This window comes from Lissotriton vulgaris, chromosome 9 (assembly GCF_964263255.1).
Source record: "Lissotriton vulgaris chromosome 9, aLisVul1.2, whole genome shotgun sequence".
Classification (NCBI taxonomy): domain Eukaryota; kingdom Metazoa; phylum Chordata; class Amphibia; order Caudata; family Salamandridae; genus Lissotriton; species Lissotriton vulgaris.
This window is the reverse complement of record NC_141697.1, coordinates 912,237,894-912,257,544: the sequence shown is the minus strand read 5'-3', so window position 1 is coordinate 912,257,544 and position 19,651 is coordinate 912,237,894. Positions and strand designations below refer to the sequence as shown.

At 44.9% G+C, this 19,651-nt stretch overlaps 1 protein-coding gene across 1 annotated transcript; it reads right to left on the bottom strand.

The window, feature by feature from the left end:
- Positions 1 to 727: 727 nt before the first annotated feature.
- On the bottom strand, positions 728 to 17,889 carry LOC147692500 (cytochrome P450 2C15-like). The gene is made up of 3 exons (XM_086938713.1): positions 17,468 to 17,889; positions 7,894 to 8,035; positions 728 to 1,359 (listed from the first exon to the last, which is right to left on the bottom strand). The coding sequence occupies exons 1-3, from the start codon at positions 17,582 to 17,584 to the stop codon at positions 1,163 to 1,165; spliced, it is 456 nt and encodes a 151-aa protein (XP_086794839.1). The 5' UTR covers positions 17,585 to 17,889; the 3' UTR covers positions 728 to 1,162.
- Positions 17,890 to 19,651: the final 1,762 nt, after the last annotated feature.

Sequence of the window (19,651 nt, the reverse complement as noted above, 5' to 3'; positions counted from 1 at the left end):
CACAGCCTCCAACAGGATTGAAGCCTTTACATAGTAAAATACCAGGAAAAGGAAATGACATCAAAACACACAACAGGAAACACAAATAGTTTGGAAAACCAAAAAGGAATGGAGGAAGATACAGCCATGATCAAAAAAGAAAAAGAAACGGGAACGAAAACTTGAACCGGTCTAGCTGCGAAGCAGCTTTAAACGACAGCTTTAAACCCTCAGGCAGGTGATTTGTCAATTTGGAACTGGAAGAGCAGCAGTTTGGAGCCCAGGATCCAGAGGGATGGCAGCCCCATGTGAGTGAAACTCAAAGTCCACAGCTGCATATTTCATGCTTCATTTCCTGAGACCCGGTAACCGCGAAGCCCCCTAAGTATAGCGGTACTCAGACCTCCATGGCCGATGGGCCTTCATTACAATGAATAAGAATACTGTACTGTAACCTCACCTTGCCTCTCCTGTGTGTACTGCATAGAAGTGAAAGTGAGAAAAGTGACAATAGGGAGGGAGGGTGTGCCCAGATCCTTGTGACTGGGGGTGAATGTCTGCATTGTACAGCATCAATTGTTTCTGGGTGAATGTGGACTCAGTTGTTATCCTCCTACAACACCTGTGAAACAAATGTGTCCCTTTTTATGAGAAAAGGAAGTAGGCATCAATTAGAACATCTAAGGTAGAGTTAAATAGTGAGGGATTCACATACCTCCCTTGCCTGAGAAAATACACAAGGTTCCTTGAGTTGAACTGTTTTATTTATTATAAATATATAATTTGTAGTGAAGTTCTGAAGGAGAGCCCCACCAGGAGAAGCCTATATACTGCTCAGCCCATGCCCAACTGTCACTTCCAACTCTCTGTGTCCCAACATTCAGAGGCACATCATGACTTTAACATTCTATTGAGCACAGAGAGCAAGCACTGGCTGAGCAGGAGGTGTAAATACATTACATCACAAATGCAGGATACTACATATCCCCTTTCCTTCCAACAGAAGCACAAATCCAAATATGAATAACATATAAGGAGAGAGAACATAATAAATAGCTTAAAACTTACAGTAACTCATGTTAGTTAAGCACCAATGCAACTCATACAATGCCCGTTTTGATTTATGCTAATCTTTATATGTGTAATCTTCATGATTTCTTTAGCAGTTCTCTCTGTTCCATTTTCAGGCCTGTGTGATGTGCCGGGGGACAGCGCGCACTTGGAAGGAAAGGCCCGTGCTACGAAATGCTCTCCTCAGGACAGCGAGATCGAGGCTGGCGGGGTCAGCAACAGACTGGAAGGTGAACTTCTGCAGGAGGAAGGTGAGGAAGAGGAAGATCTCCATGCGGGCCAGGCCCTCCCCTGGACACAGCCGCTTCCCTAGTGAGAGGGATAAAGACACTGAGCTAGGTAAACATTTCTGAGCAGTATATCTCCCAAAAGGTCTAAAAACAGGTAAACATAGACAAACCAGTGCTTAACTTGAGCCAGTGTTTTTCAGTGATGGGCACCTGCGCTTAATTGGTTTGCGGTACTCAGCACCCACACTTAATTGTCAAGACTGCACTTATGACAGTCTACCCCATGGTGGAGCTGCTCATCTAATTTAGAGATGAGCAGAACAATGGTTGTTTAGGAATGCAATGTACATAAAAAAAATTACTAATACCTGCCTCCCAAGCCCTTCCTTTAACTCTGGGGACCTGGAATAAACTGAACTGTGGCGAGAGAGATGGTTAGTAGTTGTTTTGGTATTGTCATTGGCAGCACTGGTAGGACCAATGTGTGGTGCAACGTGCAGTGGCCCCCTCCTCAGGACCTGGGCACTTATTATTTTACAAATTAAGCACTGACACCAACAAATGACAAAATGCAAGTAGGATAACATTTTCAAGGGTAAGAGTTTTCAGAACTACTATTTCATCCCATCGACCATTCACTATCAACAAGATCCTTTTTGAAACATTCATTGCAATATGTCTCTCTCTTGTAGCTTTTTAGTATTTTGCTGCAAGACAGCTGCCTACAATGGACTTAAGCCAGCACTGGGCAGGTAACCAACATGACACTGATTCACAAACATGCAAACTTGGAAACAAAAGGCACATGCAATTCATCCTCAACCACTTAGCCAAATATGAGGAAACTAGAATGTAGAGTAGTGAGGATCTTGCAGGGAAAGCCGTACAGGTCACAAAAATAAGGCCGGAACGACCTCTCTTTTCTGTGGAGGAGCAGTGCATGACAACTGTATTTGTGTTTGAGGAATAGTCAATATATAGCAATGACTATGCTTTTATCTCCATTGTGGTGTGTAGCTGGTGACACTGCACTGTAGTATCCACTTAACTATCATGTGTGAGCTTGTTTTTAAGTCACTAAAACCAAATACATAAAATACAAAATAAGAGAGGAACAAAAGATGCAAATCTCATTCAGTGAAAACTCCAACATCACAGAAAAGGGTACAGTTCTTGGTAGCAATTGACCATAACACACCTCTATAAGGTCTAACTATTTTTATTGAGGGGAACCTGTGTTCATACTTGCCCAAAATGTTGAAATCTCTCAACATTGTTTATTTACTACTGACTATATAATTCACTAGCAGCCCGTCCCGACGTTGTCCGGGTATTAATTGCTGCCGGCCAGTAGTATATTGATTTGTAGGATTACGTTTTGATAGCATTTCTTATCTGTGACAGGCCTGTGAAACGCTCCGATTCACAGTGCACTGCTGATGCACTTAAGAGTGCGCGTTCAGTAGTGTGTGAACTCGAGTTTCCCTACTTTATTTTTCCTTGCAATATTATATAGCGCGAACTCGACAACATGGCATGAGCACAATTTACATTACAGAAGAACACATTCATTTGTGGTAGTCACGGGGAGACAAAGAGATTTGCCTGGAATTACAGGATGTTGAGCTGATGCCGAGATTCGAACGTAGCTCCCCAGCTCTAAAGTTCGCAATTCTAGAACTTGTGGCGGGAGGTGTGTCTAAAAGTGTATGTCGGTGCTGGCCATCAATGAGAGAGACCTGTTCATTTTTCAAATGGGTGGTGAAAAACTATGAGTATGTTGCTGGAGATGTGGGCCACCCTGCCACCAATGTACTTACCGGGGGAGGGTAAACACCCATTATTCCGCAACTTTCTTTCCGCATACCATCACTCCGCATACTTTCATTACGAAGGAACCATGACTCCGCAATGCCATTATAACGCATGGCATTACATTTTATATGCTTTTACCACACATACATTTACAACAAAATTTGTTGTAAATGCATGAATGGTAAACACATGTTTTTTTTTTAATGTTTGGAGAAGGTAAGTATGGGTATAGGGGTATATGTTTTCGGGTACTGAGGTATATGTTTTGTAGTGTTTGGGTATTGTAAGGGTTCAGATATAGTTTTGGGTTATGGGGTACAGGGGTAGTTTTAGGGTTTAGGGATAGGTATGGGTTTTGGGGTACAGGGGTATTTTTAAAGTTCAGGGCTAGGTTTGGGTTTTGGGGTATAGGGGTATTTTTAGGGTTCAGGGGTAGGTTTGGGTTTTGGGGTACAGGGTTATTTTATGGTTCAGGGCTAGGTTTGGGTTTTGGGGTAGAGGGGTATTTTAGGGTTCAGGGGTAGGTTTGGGAGTACAGGGGCATTTTTAGGGTTCAGGGCTAGGTTTGGGTTTGGGGGTACAGGGGTATTTTTAGGGTTCAGGGGTAGGTGTGGGTTTTGAGGTACAGGGGTATTTATAGGGCTCAGGGCTAGGTTTGGGTTTTGGGGTACAGGGGTATTTTTAGGGTTTTGGGATAGTTTTGGGTTTTGGGGTACAGGGTATATTTATAAGGTTAAGATGGGTTAGTGTTTAAGGGTGTTGGGGTATTTTAAGGAGTAAGGGTGGGTTATGATTATGGGGTGCAGGGGTATTTAAAGGGAGCAGGGTGGACACCTGGAGCTGGAATGTACAGAACCTGGGAAGAAAAAACAATGAATTATTGGGCACAACGCTCGCTTTTTTTCCGTAATCCCACGCCCTGCACACGCCTCCGCCCCCAGCACACGCCCACAGCACACGATATGAGACATGGCATGAAGGGCGGAACGTACCACACGCCCCCAGCATTTATCACGCCCCTAGCACACCCCCACGGCACAACGCAGACACGCCCACAGGGACTACTTTGCTGGCACGGTTCTTTTACCTTTTAAATGTATATGGTGGGCGTCTGCATAGCCTATGTCCTTCTGCTGCAACTGCCCTTTCCAACGCAGTATTGGGTGTTGTGATTGGTGCAGTGGTTCCTGAGATTACCCGCCTCAAAGGTTTGGGCTCTCTCTTTATTATATTAGTATAGATTAGAACACAAGTCTTTCTACTACTGGAATGGGCTAAAGATACTTTTACAAGCAACAACTCACCCAATATAAACCTTCCCACTACTGAACTCTGAGTATAAACTTACTTCCTGCTGGGAAAAACTTCCCCTTATATTACTTTTTCTCTTCTTCCCTGCTTTCAGCACCAACTGTCTGCCTATTTTGTATATTTCACTTTAATGAACAATGCTATGTTACTGTTTACACAATATTAGGAGGGCAACCTAATTTCCGTGTTCACATTAAACTTTCCAATTTGAATTGCATGTATCTGTAATCACTCTTGTTTTCAATTAATTTCCATATTTTCTTTTTCAATTAATTTCCAGATGTTGGTGTCTTTTTCCATAAAGTTCTTTTTATTTAGTATCCAATTCCATAACACTTAAAACAGACCCCGCCAAATGTGTTTCATCCCTTATAGTTACTCATCAGGGCAATTGGTTTGATCCTCCTTCTCAAAATTCTTCTTTTCGGTTCATTCCCTGTTTAAACATCTGGGCTCCTTTCGAGCCGTCTTTTGGCGTGTGTCCTAGTCCTGTCTGATCGATCATTTTACTTGAGCGGTAGCTCTGGTCAAAGAGCAACCTACTAATTCAGGCTAGCTTTTTATCTTCACCCTGCCATGAGTAGAAGACAATCAGTGATAATATGACAGCAGACCTACCTGAATAGGAAAAGAGGCAAAAAATTAAAGGAGGTGGAAACAAAAATGAAGGAAAATGAAAAATAGGGCAAGTTCAATCTTAAAAACCGTAGGAACTTATGTCAAAATGGATACTAAATGATTTGAACTGAAAGGAAAATCTATGGCTTTTAGACAACTTCAGGGAAACTAGACTGAAACTTATTTCATTTTTATACCGTGTGTGGAGATCTGTTTCTAGGGGAGGGGATTGGGCCACCAAAAACCTCTGAGAAAAATTAGGCTTGTCTAGCACAAAAACAAAATATTTTATTTTCTCATGAGTAACCCCTCAGAACCGGCTATAATAACCTTTTTATCTTAGGAATTTCAAGATTGTGCTGTAAAAGGCACAAAGTGGCCAAAGTGCTTCAAGCTGTACCTGGAAGCTGTGATTCTCCTGACCTCTCTAAGAAAGGTCAGCCTCAGCAGGCAACTCTTGGTGATGGAGATTACTTAACCTCATCCCTGCGGATGATATCCTTCTCCTATGCTGGGCCCTAATGTAAATGGGTGTGGTCATGACGAGCTCAGCTCGTCATGAGCACAGCTCCACTGTGCCTCATGATAAGCTGAGCTCATCATGAGCATCGAAGGGGTTAATGAATATTTACCCAGAAAAATACTGAAACTTAAAGGCCATATTCTTTACACATTGAACAGTTAAATGTACTATTTGGCCCCATTAGTTTAAAACAGGGGTCTCCAACCTTTTATGTAATAGGAGCTACTTTTGGTCAATGAATATCATCCCGAGCTAGTAATATTGCTAGTGGTGTAAAAGTGACATTAGACAAGATTACATTAGTGGCCACCTGAGCAGTGATCATTTGGAATGACTATATGAACAACAATACATAACAGCCACAGATGCAATGCTACTGGAACCAGTCCTAAAGTGAGTAATAAGTGTTTCCAACACCTCCCTAATTATTACGCAAATATCAGCTGTAAAGGTATTCTCGAAATTCCACCATTTTTCTCCAAACAACAGGTGTTGAGTTCTGAAAATACACCCACTATATTCTTGAATACATGATTTTCAATCTCGATATACATATATTTATTCAACCAACCAAAAGTTTCTAATTTAGTAGGTTCTGATGCACACAGGAGAGCTACTCACAGGTAGCTGGACAGCTATGAATACCTCACAAGCTACTCATTGGAGATGCCTTGTTTAAAGATTGCCTCAAGGCAGAGATAATTCACGAAACCTTCCAAGATAGTATTGGGCTAGCTTGCGTTATTAGTCAACGGAATTCGTGGTATTGTTCCGACTGTTTTTTTTTAAACTTTGTCTTGCAAATTGTAAAGGGATCAGTTTTGGAACCCCAAGTGGAAAATAGGCAGGCAAGGTCAGGTAGCACCAGTGCAAGTACAGAACTGATACAGCATCAGTAGCTATGAGATTTTCCTCTGTCTATAAGCAAAAAGAATAATATAGATGTGCACTACGTTTTCATTCAGACATCCTATCAGGTAGCACAACTTTCTGAGCCTCCTAGCTGTGAGATGAGTGAATTCAGAGATACGTTAACATATAACAGAGATCCTAGCAAAGTCATTAGCGTTCTGGAAGCTCCTGTGATGTAAGAAGATGCCAAGATTACAATAGCAAAGCTCTGACTACCAACTAACAGACATTGGGACCGATTCACAGAACTAAATTAAGACAAAATCCTAAACTTACTACCATTTTCGTATTCACAGAAGGCACTTACTCATTTTGGTATTCACAGATGGCACTTACTCATATTGGTATTCACAGAAGTTAGGAGTCCTAACTTTAGGACTCCTAAATGCCGTCTGTGAATACCGAAAGTCTTAAAGTTAGGATTTTTCTCAGTTTAGGAGTAGTAAAGTTAGGAGTCCTAACTTTACTACTCCTAAACTGAGAAAAATCCTAACTTTAAGACTTTCGGTATTCAATGAAGGCATTTAGGAGTCCTAAAGTTAGGACTCCTAACTTCTGTGAATACTGAAATGAGTAAGTGTCTTCTGTGAATACCAAAATGAGTAAGGGCCATATGTATCAACACCCTCATTTGCGATTTTCAAATAGCGATTTTTTAGAAATCGCAATTTGAGAATTGCAAAAAGGGATGTATGTAAAAAATCGCAATTTTTTAGCAATTTCTTAATATTCCTTAATTGCGATTAGCAAATTGCGAAATCACAATTAAGGAATACTTTCCCATTCATTTCTATGGGCCCGGAGGCCAATAGGAATGAATGGGAAGTTAATTTCAAGGGTGCAAGGGTGTCATAGGAACACCCTGATGCACCCCTGAAATTTACATGTGTGCGCATATGGCGCACATACATGCCCTAAGGACATGTATGTGCGCAACATGGCACCTTCACAAATGGCAAAAAATGCATTTGTGAAAGAAATCGCAAATTGCCACCAACTTCAAGTTGGTTGTAATTTTTGATTTCTTAATGAGAAATTGCACAACTTGGGTGCTTCATACATAGCATTTAAGTAATCGCAATTTGCGATTCCTTAAATGCTGATGCAAAATTAAGGAATCGCAAATTTTGCAATTTCTTAATTTTGCAATGCGATTTTAATTATACATCGCATTTTCCGAATTTTTTGTCACAAATGCTGCTTTTTTGCGAATTGCAGCGTTTGCGACTAAAAAACGGATGATACATATGCCCCCCAGTTCCTTCTGTGAATACCAAAATGGTTGTAAGTTTAGGATTTTGTCTTAAGTTAGTTCTGTGAATCTGGCCCATTGTATATTATTACTAAGCATCTCTCAGTAGTTTGTGCTTTTATGTGTACCTCTAATAGTCAGTATTCCACAGCAGCAACTGACTTTGAAAATTAATGTGTTACCTGCAGAGAAAGGCATGAAAGCAGCTGAATTCTTTAACGCCCCCTTTTCATCCAGGAAGTGTGCCGGGTTAAACTCATCCGAGGTCTCCCACTGCTTAGGGTCATGCAGAACCGAGGTGAGAATTGGGATGACTTTTGTGCCCTAGAATAACAATTCATGATACACAAGTCAGCCACAATCTGTATTGTACAATATTATTTGCAGATGGGCAGAGTATTCCATCGCTAGCTCATTCACTTACTCACTCAATTGTTACTCGCCTCTAGGATGCACACATGCCCTCGTCTCTAAGGGATGACCCACATAGGACATTCAAGAGGACATGTTAGACAACACATTTTCTGGGGATCCAACTTAGCACATATATGCCATATAGTTAGCTATGGCTGTGCTAACATCAGCACTACTTACCAGCTTACCAAACAGTAAAGTAAAACACTATACATTACATACAACTCCTATTACGCATCCAGTACGCGCCCCAAATACGCCTATGGCTGATTAACACTGTACCCAGCTGCAACTGACATTAAAAATAGTTGACACTTATCTATCTGCAGGTCCACAGGCATGTCAAGCAACCTATGGTATGCATAAATGATTTAGTAATCTAGTTCCATTCCAATAGACTTCAAGTTGGTCAGGGGACTTTAGTATGTTAGAAAAAGTGCTGAAATCGGTGAGTCAGAGAATATTTTTGGGTAGGTTTTGTTAACCCTGGGCGTAGTTTGCGTAGTAGCGCTATGCGCAGCTAAGCGAAGTGCACTTCGCACTACGCGAGCTACACGTAGCACTACGTGAACTGCGTAGTGCGGTAGGGAAATGCAGTTCACAATGATTGCACAGTGCTGGATTCTTGTCCCCACTGTGCAATCATTGCAAATGGCATCTTACAGAGTGCAAGCGGTCGTTTTCTGCCGCTCGAGTAGATTTTTACTCGAGCTGCAGCTTTCTCAACGAGGTCTGGTAATTTTTCATTGCGAGCGGTCGCGAGCATACGTGACCACTCGCAATAAGAAACCTGACCTCCCCGTATTAGGAATCTCGCCGGGAGGTTTATTTTCCACGCACACGATCGGCAACGTGATGTTGCTGACTGCGAATGAGGAAAAAGTCTCGCAGGGATGTAATTTTGCTCGCTCGCCGTCGCCAACTTGACGTTGAGGACCACAAGCGAGCAAAAAATGCCAACTACGCTCCGTGTTTTTGCACTGTGCTACATGCAATTGGCGTAGTGTGCAGTTGCGCAAACTACGCAAGCGTAACGTAGTTTTCGGCCCAGGCCTAGTTTTGATGCCAATATCTGAGAGGAACTGTCCTGTGCACAAGTATTTAGACATTCACCTATTGCACATGCATCCACTCAAAAAGAACACCTGCTACAAAGATCTCATGTTGAGTGGGACGAATTATATTCTTCCCAATGTATCAATATAAACTTCGCTAAATACTATGTTGAACACACCAGTCTTCACTGACCAAACACGATGACACCAGAGCACATCAACCGTGCTCAACAAGGAACTCCATACCAGGACATAATATATGTTAGAAATTGGTTCTCTAGTTGGCAGCAGTATGCACCCTGTCCAAGTAGGGATCACGATCCTAGTCAGGTTAAGTCAATCACACACCATAAATTATCCTGTGCTCACCCTCTGGCAGCTTGGCGCTGAGCAGGCAGGCTTAACTTAGGAAGCAATTTGTAAAGTATTTGTGCAACACTACACACAGTAAAGCAATGAAAACACCACAAAATGGCTCCAGACTAAGTTAGAAAAATAGATATGCTTTTTATAACTAAAATAAGATGAAAATGAGAAAAATCAAATGAATAGAAGTTGGGATAGAAATGTTTAAAGAATAAAAATATTTGTAGCGCTTAGAAGCAATAAGTGCCAATGGGGGTTATCTGGTCGCGCTGGACCAGGGCAAAGTCAAGAGTTCCTGGCTGACCGAAATGGAGCACGGGCCAGATACAGGGGCCATGCAAGGCTGCTAAAGGCAGTACCTTTATCTAAGTTACAACAGCGAGATAGGGAGTGCAGCTGAGCGATGCTTCATGCTGATCCTGCAGTCCCCCACATTTGTCAATTTTCCTCATGCAGTGGCAGAGACACATTCGTTCGGAAGATGATGCGCCGAACCGAGAGGCAGTGGATCCATGGGTGATGCACAGAGTTTCTCAATGCTTTCAGTGGATTGCTCAATCTTCCCACACTGCAGTGGCAGCAATGCGTTAGTTCCAATACATCAGGTCTTTACGGTGATGCACTGGTTCCGAGTGCGATGTGCTGATTCTGCTCCTGCAAGTGTTGATCCATCGGTTCTGCTACACGCAAACAGGAGATGCCTCGCTTCAACTGGAGCAAGCACCTGGGTCCACTTCCAATGGACCAGGCACAGGAGCAGAGGGTGACATCCTTGAGTCTCAGAAAAGAGGAGGCAAGCCAACAAGCCTTTGCAGGTCCCTCTAGGTTAACAGCAGAGTCAAGCTCTTCCTCAGGAGGGTCAGAGGGCAGCAGACAGCAAGGCAGCCCAGCAAAAAGCAGTTCTTCCAGACCAGCAGTCCAGCAAAGTGACAGTCCATGTAGCAGCACTTCAGTTTTTCTGACAGAGGCTCTTTACAGGTCCAGAAGTGTCTGATTTGGTGGGCTCAGAGAAACACTACTTATACCCAGTTGTGCCTTTGAAGTGGGGGTGACTTTAAAGAAGGGTCTTTGAAGTGCACAGACGTTTTTTTTTCCAGCCCTGGCTCCAGGGTAACTACAGGGGGTAATAAACCCTTTGTGTGGGGATAGGACAATGCCTATTCAGGTGCTAGTGTCAGCCCATGCCTCCCATCCTGCCCTTCCAGAATACACTATCAGGATGCAGATGGACACTCAGACACACCTAGAGCAAGACCTCTGATCTCCTGGTCAGGGACCTGCTCTTCCTCCTCAGCTCTGCTGTTGTGCCACTGATGCTCACCCCGCCTCACAGCCGTTCACAGGTTTGAGTCTGTCCCTGTCAGTCTCCATGATTATGCCCATTTATGGTATTGTTCCTTGTTGGTACTCCTGGATTGTGGTTTCTTTACCACCTTTATTTTTCCATATTTGTGCCTGATTTTGTGCCTCTTACTTCATCTTGTGCCCCTGTTGTGCCCTTGTGGTTGTGAATTGTGTTCTCCATGCCTGCTTGCCAGCCTTTCCGGCTGCTGCTTCCCCTGCGGCCCCTCCACCCTGCCGGTTCCCGCCCCGCCTCCTAGCTGCGCTTTTCTGCCCCTTCCCTATCGCGGTCGCGCCGCTGTCACACCAAAGGCAAACCCGTCTGTGCCCGTCCGCAACCCGACCGCGACCAGTGTCAGGATCACTGGATCTCTAACCATCAACCGCTACAATGCAGCTACCCTCCTCGCACTCAACCCAGGGAGGAACAACAACGGCCAGCTGTCCGCGCCGAGCACCACCCATGGATAGTTCTCCTCCGCCACTGCCGCCAGACATTCCACACCACCAGCACCCCCATGACCACCACCCCCGCCCCGAACGCCAACACCTCTAAAACCCTGAAGTGCATCCTCCTCAACGTGCGCTCCCTGCACAGACACGCTGCTGAGATCTGGGACCTCCTCGACACCCTCTCACCCGATGTTGCCTTTTTCAGTAAAACCTGGACCAACGCCTCCTCTGCCCCTGACATTGCCACAGCCATTCTTGATGGATACAAGATCCAAAGGAAAGACCGCCCCAACCGCCCAGGAGGAGGACTCACCATCACACACAAATGCTCCCTCAGACTCTTCACCTCCACCACAAACGACTTCCTCCCCACCACTGAACACCTTCACTTCCAGATACAAGACAGTCCTAGAACCACCATTCTCGGGACCCTCGCCACAAACATTGCCGACCTTATCACACTCAACGCCAACGCCTCCATGGACTACATGCTCATCGAAGACCGGAACTTCCACCTCGACAACCCCTGTGACCCCAACTTCAACACCCTCCTGGACAACCTAGCCAACATCAGCCTGAAACAACTCATCACAATGCCCATACACAAGGCAGAACACACCCTCAACCCCATCTTCGTAGGAGGTAACAACATCCTTTTCAGCCACAACACACAATCCCCCTGGACGGACCACTGCTGCGTACACACCCCCCCAAAATAGCAACACTCACTCCACAAAGGAACTGGAGCAAAATCAGAGAGGAACAGCTCAACCACACACTCAACCGAGACATCCCCCCACCTCGACAGACGCCAATCTAGTAGCCAAAAAACACCACAGATGGATCTTCAACTGAGCAGACAAACTTGCACCCCTACGCAGCTCGGACACAAAGCGCCCCAGGAAAGCCACCTGGTTCACCACTGGCCTCCAGGAATCCAGACTCACCTGCAGGTGTCTCCAGAGGAATTGGAGAAGTAGCAAAACACTAGAAGATCGCACCACCACCAAGTACCCCATTACTACATACCACCATCACATCAGAAACACCAGAATGAACTTTATCCGAAACAAGATCATTGCAAACTCCAGCAACTCCAAGGAACTCTTCAGCGTCATCCAGGAGTACACCAAGCCCCCCAGGGAAACCACAGACATTACCCCTTCCCAGAACCTCTGCGAAAAACTCGGATCCTACTTTCATCTGAAAATCAAGGGCCTCTCGACCACTTCAACAACCAGGCACCTGACGCCGATACCACCTCCCGCTCCAGCAACACCAGCCGGCCTACAGTCTCCTTCTGGACCCCAGTCACCACTGAGGACACCCCCTCGACCATGAAAGGCATCGACTCAGGATCCCCCACGGACCCCTGCCCACCGCACATCTTCCACAGAGCCACCACCGCCATCGCGTCCGAACTTCGACGCACCATCAACACCCCCTTCAAGAAAGGCACCATTCCCGATGACTGAAAACATGCAGAAGTCAGACCCCTGCTCAAGAAGCCGTCAGCAGACCCCACGGACCTGAAGAACTACCAACCCATTTCCCCCCTCCCCTACACGGCAAAAGTCACCAAGAATATCAGCAATGCTAACTACATTCATCAAAGAAACTCCATCCTCGATCCCTCCCAATCCAGATTCTGAAGCAATCACAGCACTGACATCACCTTACTCGCAGCCAGAGAAAACATCTGCTCCATCCTCAACCAGCGACACACCGCAGCCCTGATCCTACTCGACCTCTTTGCAACATTTGACACCGTCTCCCACCGTACACTTATCATCAGACTCTGCAACGCCGGCATACAGGGAACCACCCTTGAATGGATCCGCTCCATCCTCACCAGCAGAACACAAAGAATCAGACTGCCACCCTTCCTCTCTGAAGCCACGAATATTAACTGCGGAGTGCCCCCAGGATCATCGCTGAGCCCCCCACTCTTCAACATCTACATGACCCCACTCGCTGCCATCGTCAGACAGCATGGACTCAGCATAGTATCCTACGCTGACGACACCCAGCTCATTCTCACCAAGGACCCCGTCACCACCAGCCTCAACTTCCAGGAAGGAATGAAGGACGTCTCATCCTGGAGGAGTAGCAACTGCCTGAAGCTCAACTCAGAGAAGACAGAGGTCCTCGTCCTCGGACCCCTCCCACCCCATGGAACAACATCTGGTGGCCCATCTCCCTCAGCAGCCATCCAACCCCCACAGACCACGCCCAAAATCTTGGCATCATACTTGACTCCTCCCTCTCCATGGCCCGACAGGTCAACGCCGTCGCCTCCAGCTGCTTCCACACCCATCGCATCCTCCAAAAGACCTTCAAATGAATCCCCACAGAACCAAGGAAGACCTTCACACACGCACTCGTAACCAGCAGACTGGACTATGGAAAGGCCCTCTACACCAGGATCAACAAGTCTCTGCTCCACAAACTACAAAACCATACAGAACACTGCTGCCAAACTCGTCCGCGGCATCCCTCGACACAAACACATCACTCAACATCTGCGCAGCCTCCACTGGCTCCCTATAGAGAAAAGAGTCACCTTCAAGATTCTCACCCACACCTACAAATGCCGCCACAACACTGGACCCAAATACCTCAACGAGAAGAACTCCTTTCACGTACCCAAGAGAAACCTCAGATCCGCCGACCTCGCCAAAACCCAGGACAGGAGAGCGTTCTCCTACATCACGGCCAAAACCTGGAATAAGCTCGCGATCTACATCATATGCGCCCCCACCCTGAACATCTTCAGGAAGACACTCGAGACCTGGCTCCTCAACTGAACAGAGCTGCCATCCCCCCCCCCACCCCCCCCACCCCCCAAAGTTCCTTGAGACCCTCACGGGTGAGTAGCGAGCTTACAATTCCCCATATTGATTGATTGACCTAACCCTATTTTGTGTGTGTCTGTCTAAAGGGAATGCACAAAGTGAAGCTGTCACCCACCCCAGATGTGTATTGGAGAGAGGCTGCAGGCACACAGAGCTTTAAGAGCACAGAAATGTTCAATTTGTAAGAGTGGCATTTCTAAAATAGTAATGTTAAATCCAACTTTAACAGTAAAGAGGATTTATCTTTACCATCCCAAACATATAGAACATAAAACATGACAGAGCCACTCCTTTCTAATCAGTAATTACAGCTTAAAAGTGTAATAAAGAATTACCAATGTTAACCTATGAGAGACGTAGACCCCACAGTAGTGAAAAATGAATGTAGGTGTTTTTCACTACAAGGACATGCAAAACTTAAAAGTACATGTCCTACATTTTACTTACATAGCACCCTGCTCTATGGGCTAACTAGGGTATTCCTTAGGGGTGATATATCCAAACTAATATAATAAAAAGAGAGCCCAAACCTTTGAGGCGGGTAATCTCAGGAACCACAGCATAAATCACAACGCCCAATACAGCGTTGGAAAGGGCAGTTGCAGCAGAAGGACATAGGCGATGTAGACGCCCACCATATACATTTAAAAGGTAAAAGAACTGTGCCAGCAAAGTAGTCCCTTGTGGGCGTGTCTGCTTTGTGCTGTGGGCGTGTGCTGCGGGCGTGACAAATGCTGGGGGCGTGTGGTACGTTCCGCCCTTCATGCCATGTCTCATATCATGTGCTGTGGGCGTGTGCTGGGGGCGTGGGCGTGGCGCGGGATTACGGAGAAAAAAAGAGAGCGTTGTGCCCAATATTTCATTGTTTTTTCTTCCCAGGTTCTGTACATTCCAGAACCGGGTGTCCACCCTGCTCCCTTTAAATACCCCTGCACCCCATATTCATAACCCACCCTTACTCCTTAAAATACCCCAACACCCTTAAACACTAACCCATCTTAACCCTATAATATACCATGTACCCCAAAACCCTAACCTATCCCTAAACCCTAAAAATACCCCTGTACCCCAAAACCCAAACCTAGCCCTGAACCCTATAAATACCCCTGTACCTCAAAAACCAAACCTACCCCTGAACCCTAAAAATACCCCTGTACCCCAAAACGCAAACCTAGCCCTGAACCCTAAAAATACCCCTGTACCCCAAAACCCAAAACCTACCCCTGAACCCTAAAATACCCCTGCACTCCAAAACCCAAACCTAGCCCTGAACCCTTAATACCCCTGTACCCCAAAACCCAAACCTACCCCTGAACCCTAAAAATACCCCTTTACCTCAAAACCCAAACCTAGCCCAAAACCATAAAAATAACCCTGTACCCTAAAACCCAAAAGTACCCCTGAACTCTAAATTACCCCAGTACCCCACAACCCAAACCTAGCCCTAAACCCTAAAAATACCCCTGTACCCCAAAACCCAAACCTAGCCCTGAATCCTTAAAATACCCCTGTACCCCCAAACCTACCCCTGAACCCTAAAAATACCCCTATACCCCAAAACCCAAACCTAGCCCTGAACCCTAAAAATACCCATGTACCCAAAAACCCATACCTATCCCTAAACCCTAAAACTACCCCTGTACCCAATAACCCAGAACTATATCTGAACCCTTAAAATACCCAAACACCCCAAAACATATACCTCAGTACCCCAAAACATATACCCCTATACCCATACTTACCTTATCCAAACATTTAAAAAAAACATGCTTTTACCATTCATGCATTTACAACGAATTTCGTTGTAAATGTATGCGTGGTAAAAGCATATAAAATGTAAAGCCATGAGTTATAATGGCATTGCGGAATCATGGTACTTTCGTAATGAAAGTATGCGGATTGATAGTATGCGGAAAGAAAGTTGCGGATTAATGGGTGTTTACCCTCCCCGGTAAGTACATTGGTGGCATGGCAGCCCACATCTCCAGCAACATACTCATATTTTTTCACCACCGATTTGAAAAATGCACAGGTCTCTCTCATTGATGGCCAGCACCGACATACACTTTTAGATCCACCTCCCGCCACAAGTTCTAGAATTGCGAACTTTAGAGCTGGGGAGCTACTTTCGAATCTCGGCATCAGCTCAACATCCTGTGATTCCAGGCAAATCGCTTTGTCTCCCCGTGCCTACCACAAATGAATGTGTTCTTCTGTAATGTAAATTGTGCTCATGCCATGTTGTCGAGTTCGCGCTATATAATATTGCAAGGAAAAATAAAGTAGGAAACTCGAGTTCACACACTAGTGAACGTTCACTCTTAAGTGCATCAGCAGTGCACTGTGAATCGGAGCGTTTCACAGGCCTGTCACAGATAAGAAATGCTATCAAAACGAAATCCTACAAAACAATATACTCCTGGCCTGCAGCAATTCATACTCTGACAATGTCGGGACGGGCTGCTAGTGTGTAATAAAAGGGGAGTTTAAGGTTCGGCAAAGGGTTTTGCATGGCAATCAAAATGGCAGCAAATCTGCACTCACAGGCCCTGCAGTTGCAGGCCAGAGACATGTCTAAAGGGCTACTTGTGTGGGTGGCACAATCGTGCTGCAGGCCCACTCGTTTTATATCTGATGGGGTTGGCCATGGAGATGACAAATAGAAAGGGGCCGATATGTCGAACAACAAATTGTCTAGTCTTCACATTTATCACTGACAGTAATTCGAACAACAGGCCATGAACCAGTTCCTTTGGTCTGGAGTATTTATTTACAAATTTTTTCATTATTTCAAAACGAAGTCATTTGTTTTTTAAATGTTCAGAACAACGGAAACAAAATGATTTCATTTCAACAGTTAGACATACAAATTACTCGTATTGTGAAAACAAATCTACAAGAGGAACGTTACATATATCAAGAAAAAAACTGTCATGATATCAACGAAGAAAGTCTCACTAGTAGCATTTAATTGACAGACCCTGGACAAAGTTAATGCACTGTACTAGGGATTTATAAATAAAATAAACATCCCAATTGTGAATATACCGAATGTAAATATGTTAAGGTGAGAAGTACATGCACTTTAGCACTGGTTAGCATTGGTAAAGTGCTCAGAGCCATAAGACCAACAAAAAAAGAATCAGCAAAAAGAGGAGGTAAGCTGGCAAAAACTTTGGCGGAAGACCAACCTAAGATGTCAGGTCTAACAATCTGATAAAGCATAAAATAAATTAATCTGTTGCTACCAGTGGCATCTGTGCATTCCATACCTTCGGAATGTGATAGCCATGGAATTCAGTGTTGCGGGTCGTGGAGTGTGGAAGAGCAATTGGCGCTATGTCAAGGAAACGTTGTATCTCGAAAATCACAGCATTTGTGTACGCCATCTTCACTCGATCATCAATGCTGGGGTGGCGCGTGAGTCCAACCACATCATCAATCTCCTGCTGAAGCTTGGCTGGAAGACCAACAGAGAGACCATTTAGTTTCCAGGCTCAGACTGCATGCTGTAATGTAATGACCTAAACTACATAGTCTGAGGTGGTGAGGCTCAGAATAAAAATATAGCTTGAGCTTTGAATTTGTATTTATTTTATTTTTCTTTATTTTCTTTGTTTTTTTGCGGAGAGTCCTGTAGTGCTTTTTGTAATAAAGGATTTTATTTTTTAATTTGTGTCCTGCTTTTCTTTCCATTGTTGCATATTGGTGAAATGCAGACCAAATGAGTGAATGGTAAGTGGAAGTCATTTGTTCTAGCAGAAAGCATGGACAACATACAGGGGTCGCAGCTGCGACTCCAGGCATGCCCCTTGCAATCTCTAGCACTGTCTTTGCGACCCCTGACTTCAGAGATGGCAAAATCATTACCAAAAACACAGGGGCAACTCTTATCGTTGTTGGGACTGCACTCCCCTTGTTTTCTGCCCATTTATTTATTATACTAATAGTAAATAATAGTGTTTTATTTACTAATAATGCAAAAACAAATGGAGCACCAGGAGCTGGAATGAGACCTTTCCTGGCAACTCAGGCAAGAAAAGAAAAATTGTTTGGGCAGATGCTTGTGGGTGACAGTGTGTTTGTGTGAGAAAGACGAAGTCCATATATGTGAGTTTGGGTGTCTGTATGTGTGTGCATGTGTGTGTGTCGATGAAAGGGAATGAGAGTTAGTGAAAGGTAGTGAGTGAGAATGAGTGAGATTGATGCCAGTAGGTATGGCTGAGCCAGAGTCAGTGAGAATGAATATGTGTGGCAAATGGGTATGCCCATTTAGTGCACCCAGTCGTTTTGCTTTTTGGTCACCCCATTGTGAACTTTTTTTTACTGTGGATGAGTCTCATTATTTGTGTCTCACCCACATTAATCACATGATTAATGGACTGTACTTGTTTACTGTCAGTGTCCACCTTTTCAGATAATGCTGATGTACCACAGCTAGGATAAGAGACACTGGTCTAGTTACACATGAACATGTGCACACATGTAGGCACAAATGTAGAGACTGCACTTGTGAGTCTACTGACGTACACAGCCCGGTAATTCCTTGAAGGTATCTTGGTGGAAGAGAGGACTCTGAAAGATTAGATGTTGACATGGGGTAGGCCTTATAATATTAGTGGGTACTCATAGGTAAGGTCAGTAGGATGACCGGTTTATCTGCAGTGTCACTATATTATACAAATGGGGGAAATCTGTCCTAAAGTGCAGTTTTTGCTTTCTTTAGGCCTACAAAGCCCAGTAAGGTATCAAACTGGGATTAAACGTGTGCATCAAGTTTGAATATCCAAGCCCCAAGCACCTACATGTACACCTTATGGGTCATCAAGAATTGTCATATTTCTCCGGCTTGGGTTGGGCGTGGAAGGGTAATGTCGAACCTTAGGAGTGGTCGGGGGTGCCTCACATTTAAAACGTTCCACCCACATGTAGACACTGCAATTGAATGGCAGCAGAAACCATGCACAGCAGGAAGGAAACACTCCCTGATGCCCAATGTGACTAAGGACTCTACCTACAGCTGTCCCCAGGACCAGGAAGTCTTTCCAGGTTCAGGGAGGCTGGTTCCCTTACACCTGCTAATGACCCGTTGAGGAAAGATCTGGAGTTCTGTCCCCATAAAGGAAGAGAATAGCACCAGAGACAAAGACTAGGAAAGCTGGCACAAGGAGACAGACGATCCAGCTCCCCGCAAAGAGTTCTGCTTTAGAGGCCAGGAGGCTGGCGGAAAAAGCTCCAGGTAGCTCAGGGCCACTACCAGGAGCAAAATGTTCTAACGTTTGTGGATATCAGCCCAAAAGGGTCTGAGATATCAAAGGGAATAGGATTTATCCTTTGACCCCCTGCTTGAGCGCTGGGGTGCATGGGGCTCCACTGCAAGTCTTCAAAGTATCCCCTGGGGTGTGCCCGGGCCCGGGTATTGCTTCATTAATTCATAATTAATTGCCCAGGAAGGG

Excerpts from the sequence above, each read along its gene's own strand:
- LOC147692500 (XM_086938713.1), bottom strand. The coding sequence starts at position 17,584 with ATGGCGTACACAAATGCTGTGATTTTCGAGATACAACGTTTCCTTGAC. Across the intron at positions 8,036-17,467 it reads ATGGCTATCACATTCCGAAG|GGCACAAAAGTCATCCCAAT; the intron begins GTATGGAATGCA and ends TTGTTATTCTAG. Across the intron at positions 1,360-7,893 it reads TTTCATGCCTTTCTCTGCAG|GGAAGCGGCTGTGTCCAGGG; the intron begins GTAACACATTAA and ends CCCTCTCACTAG.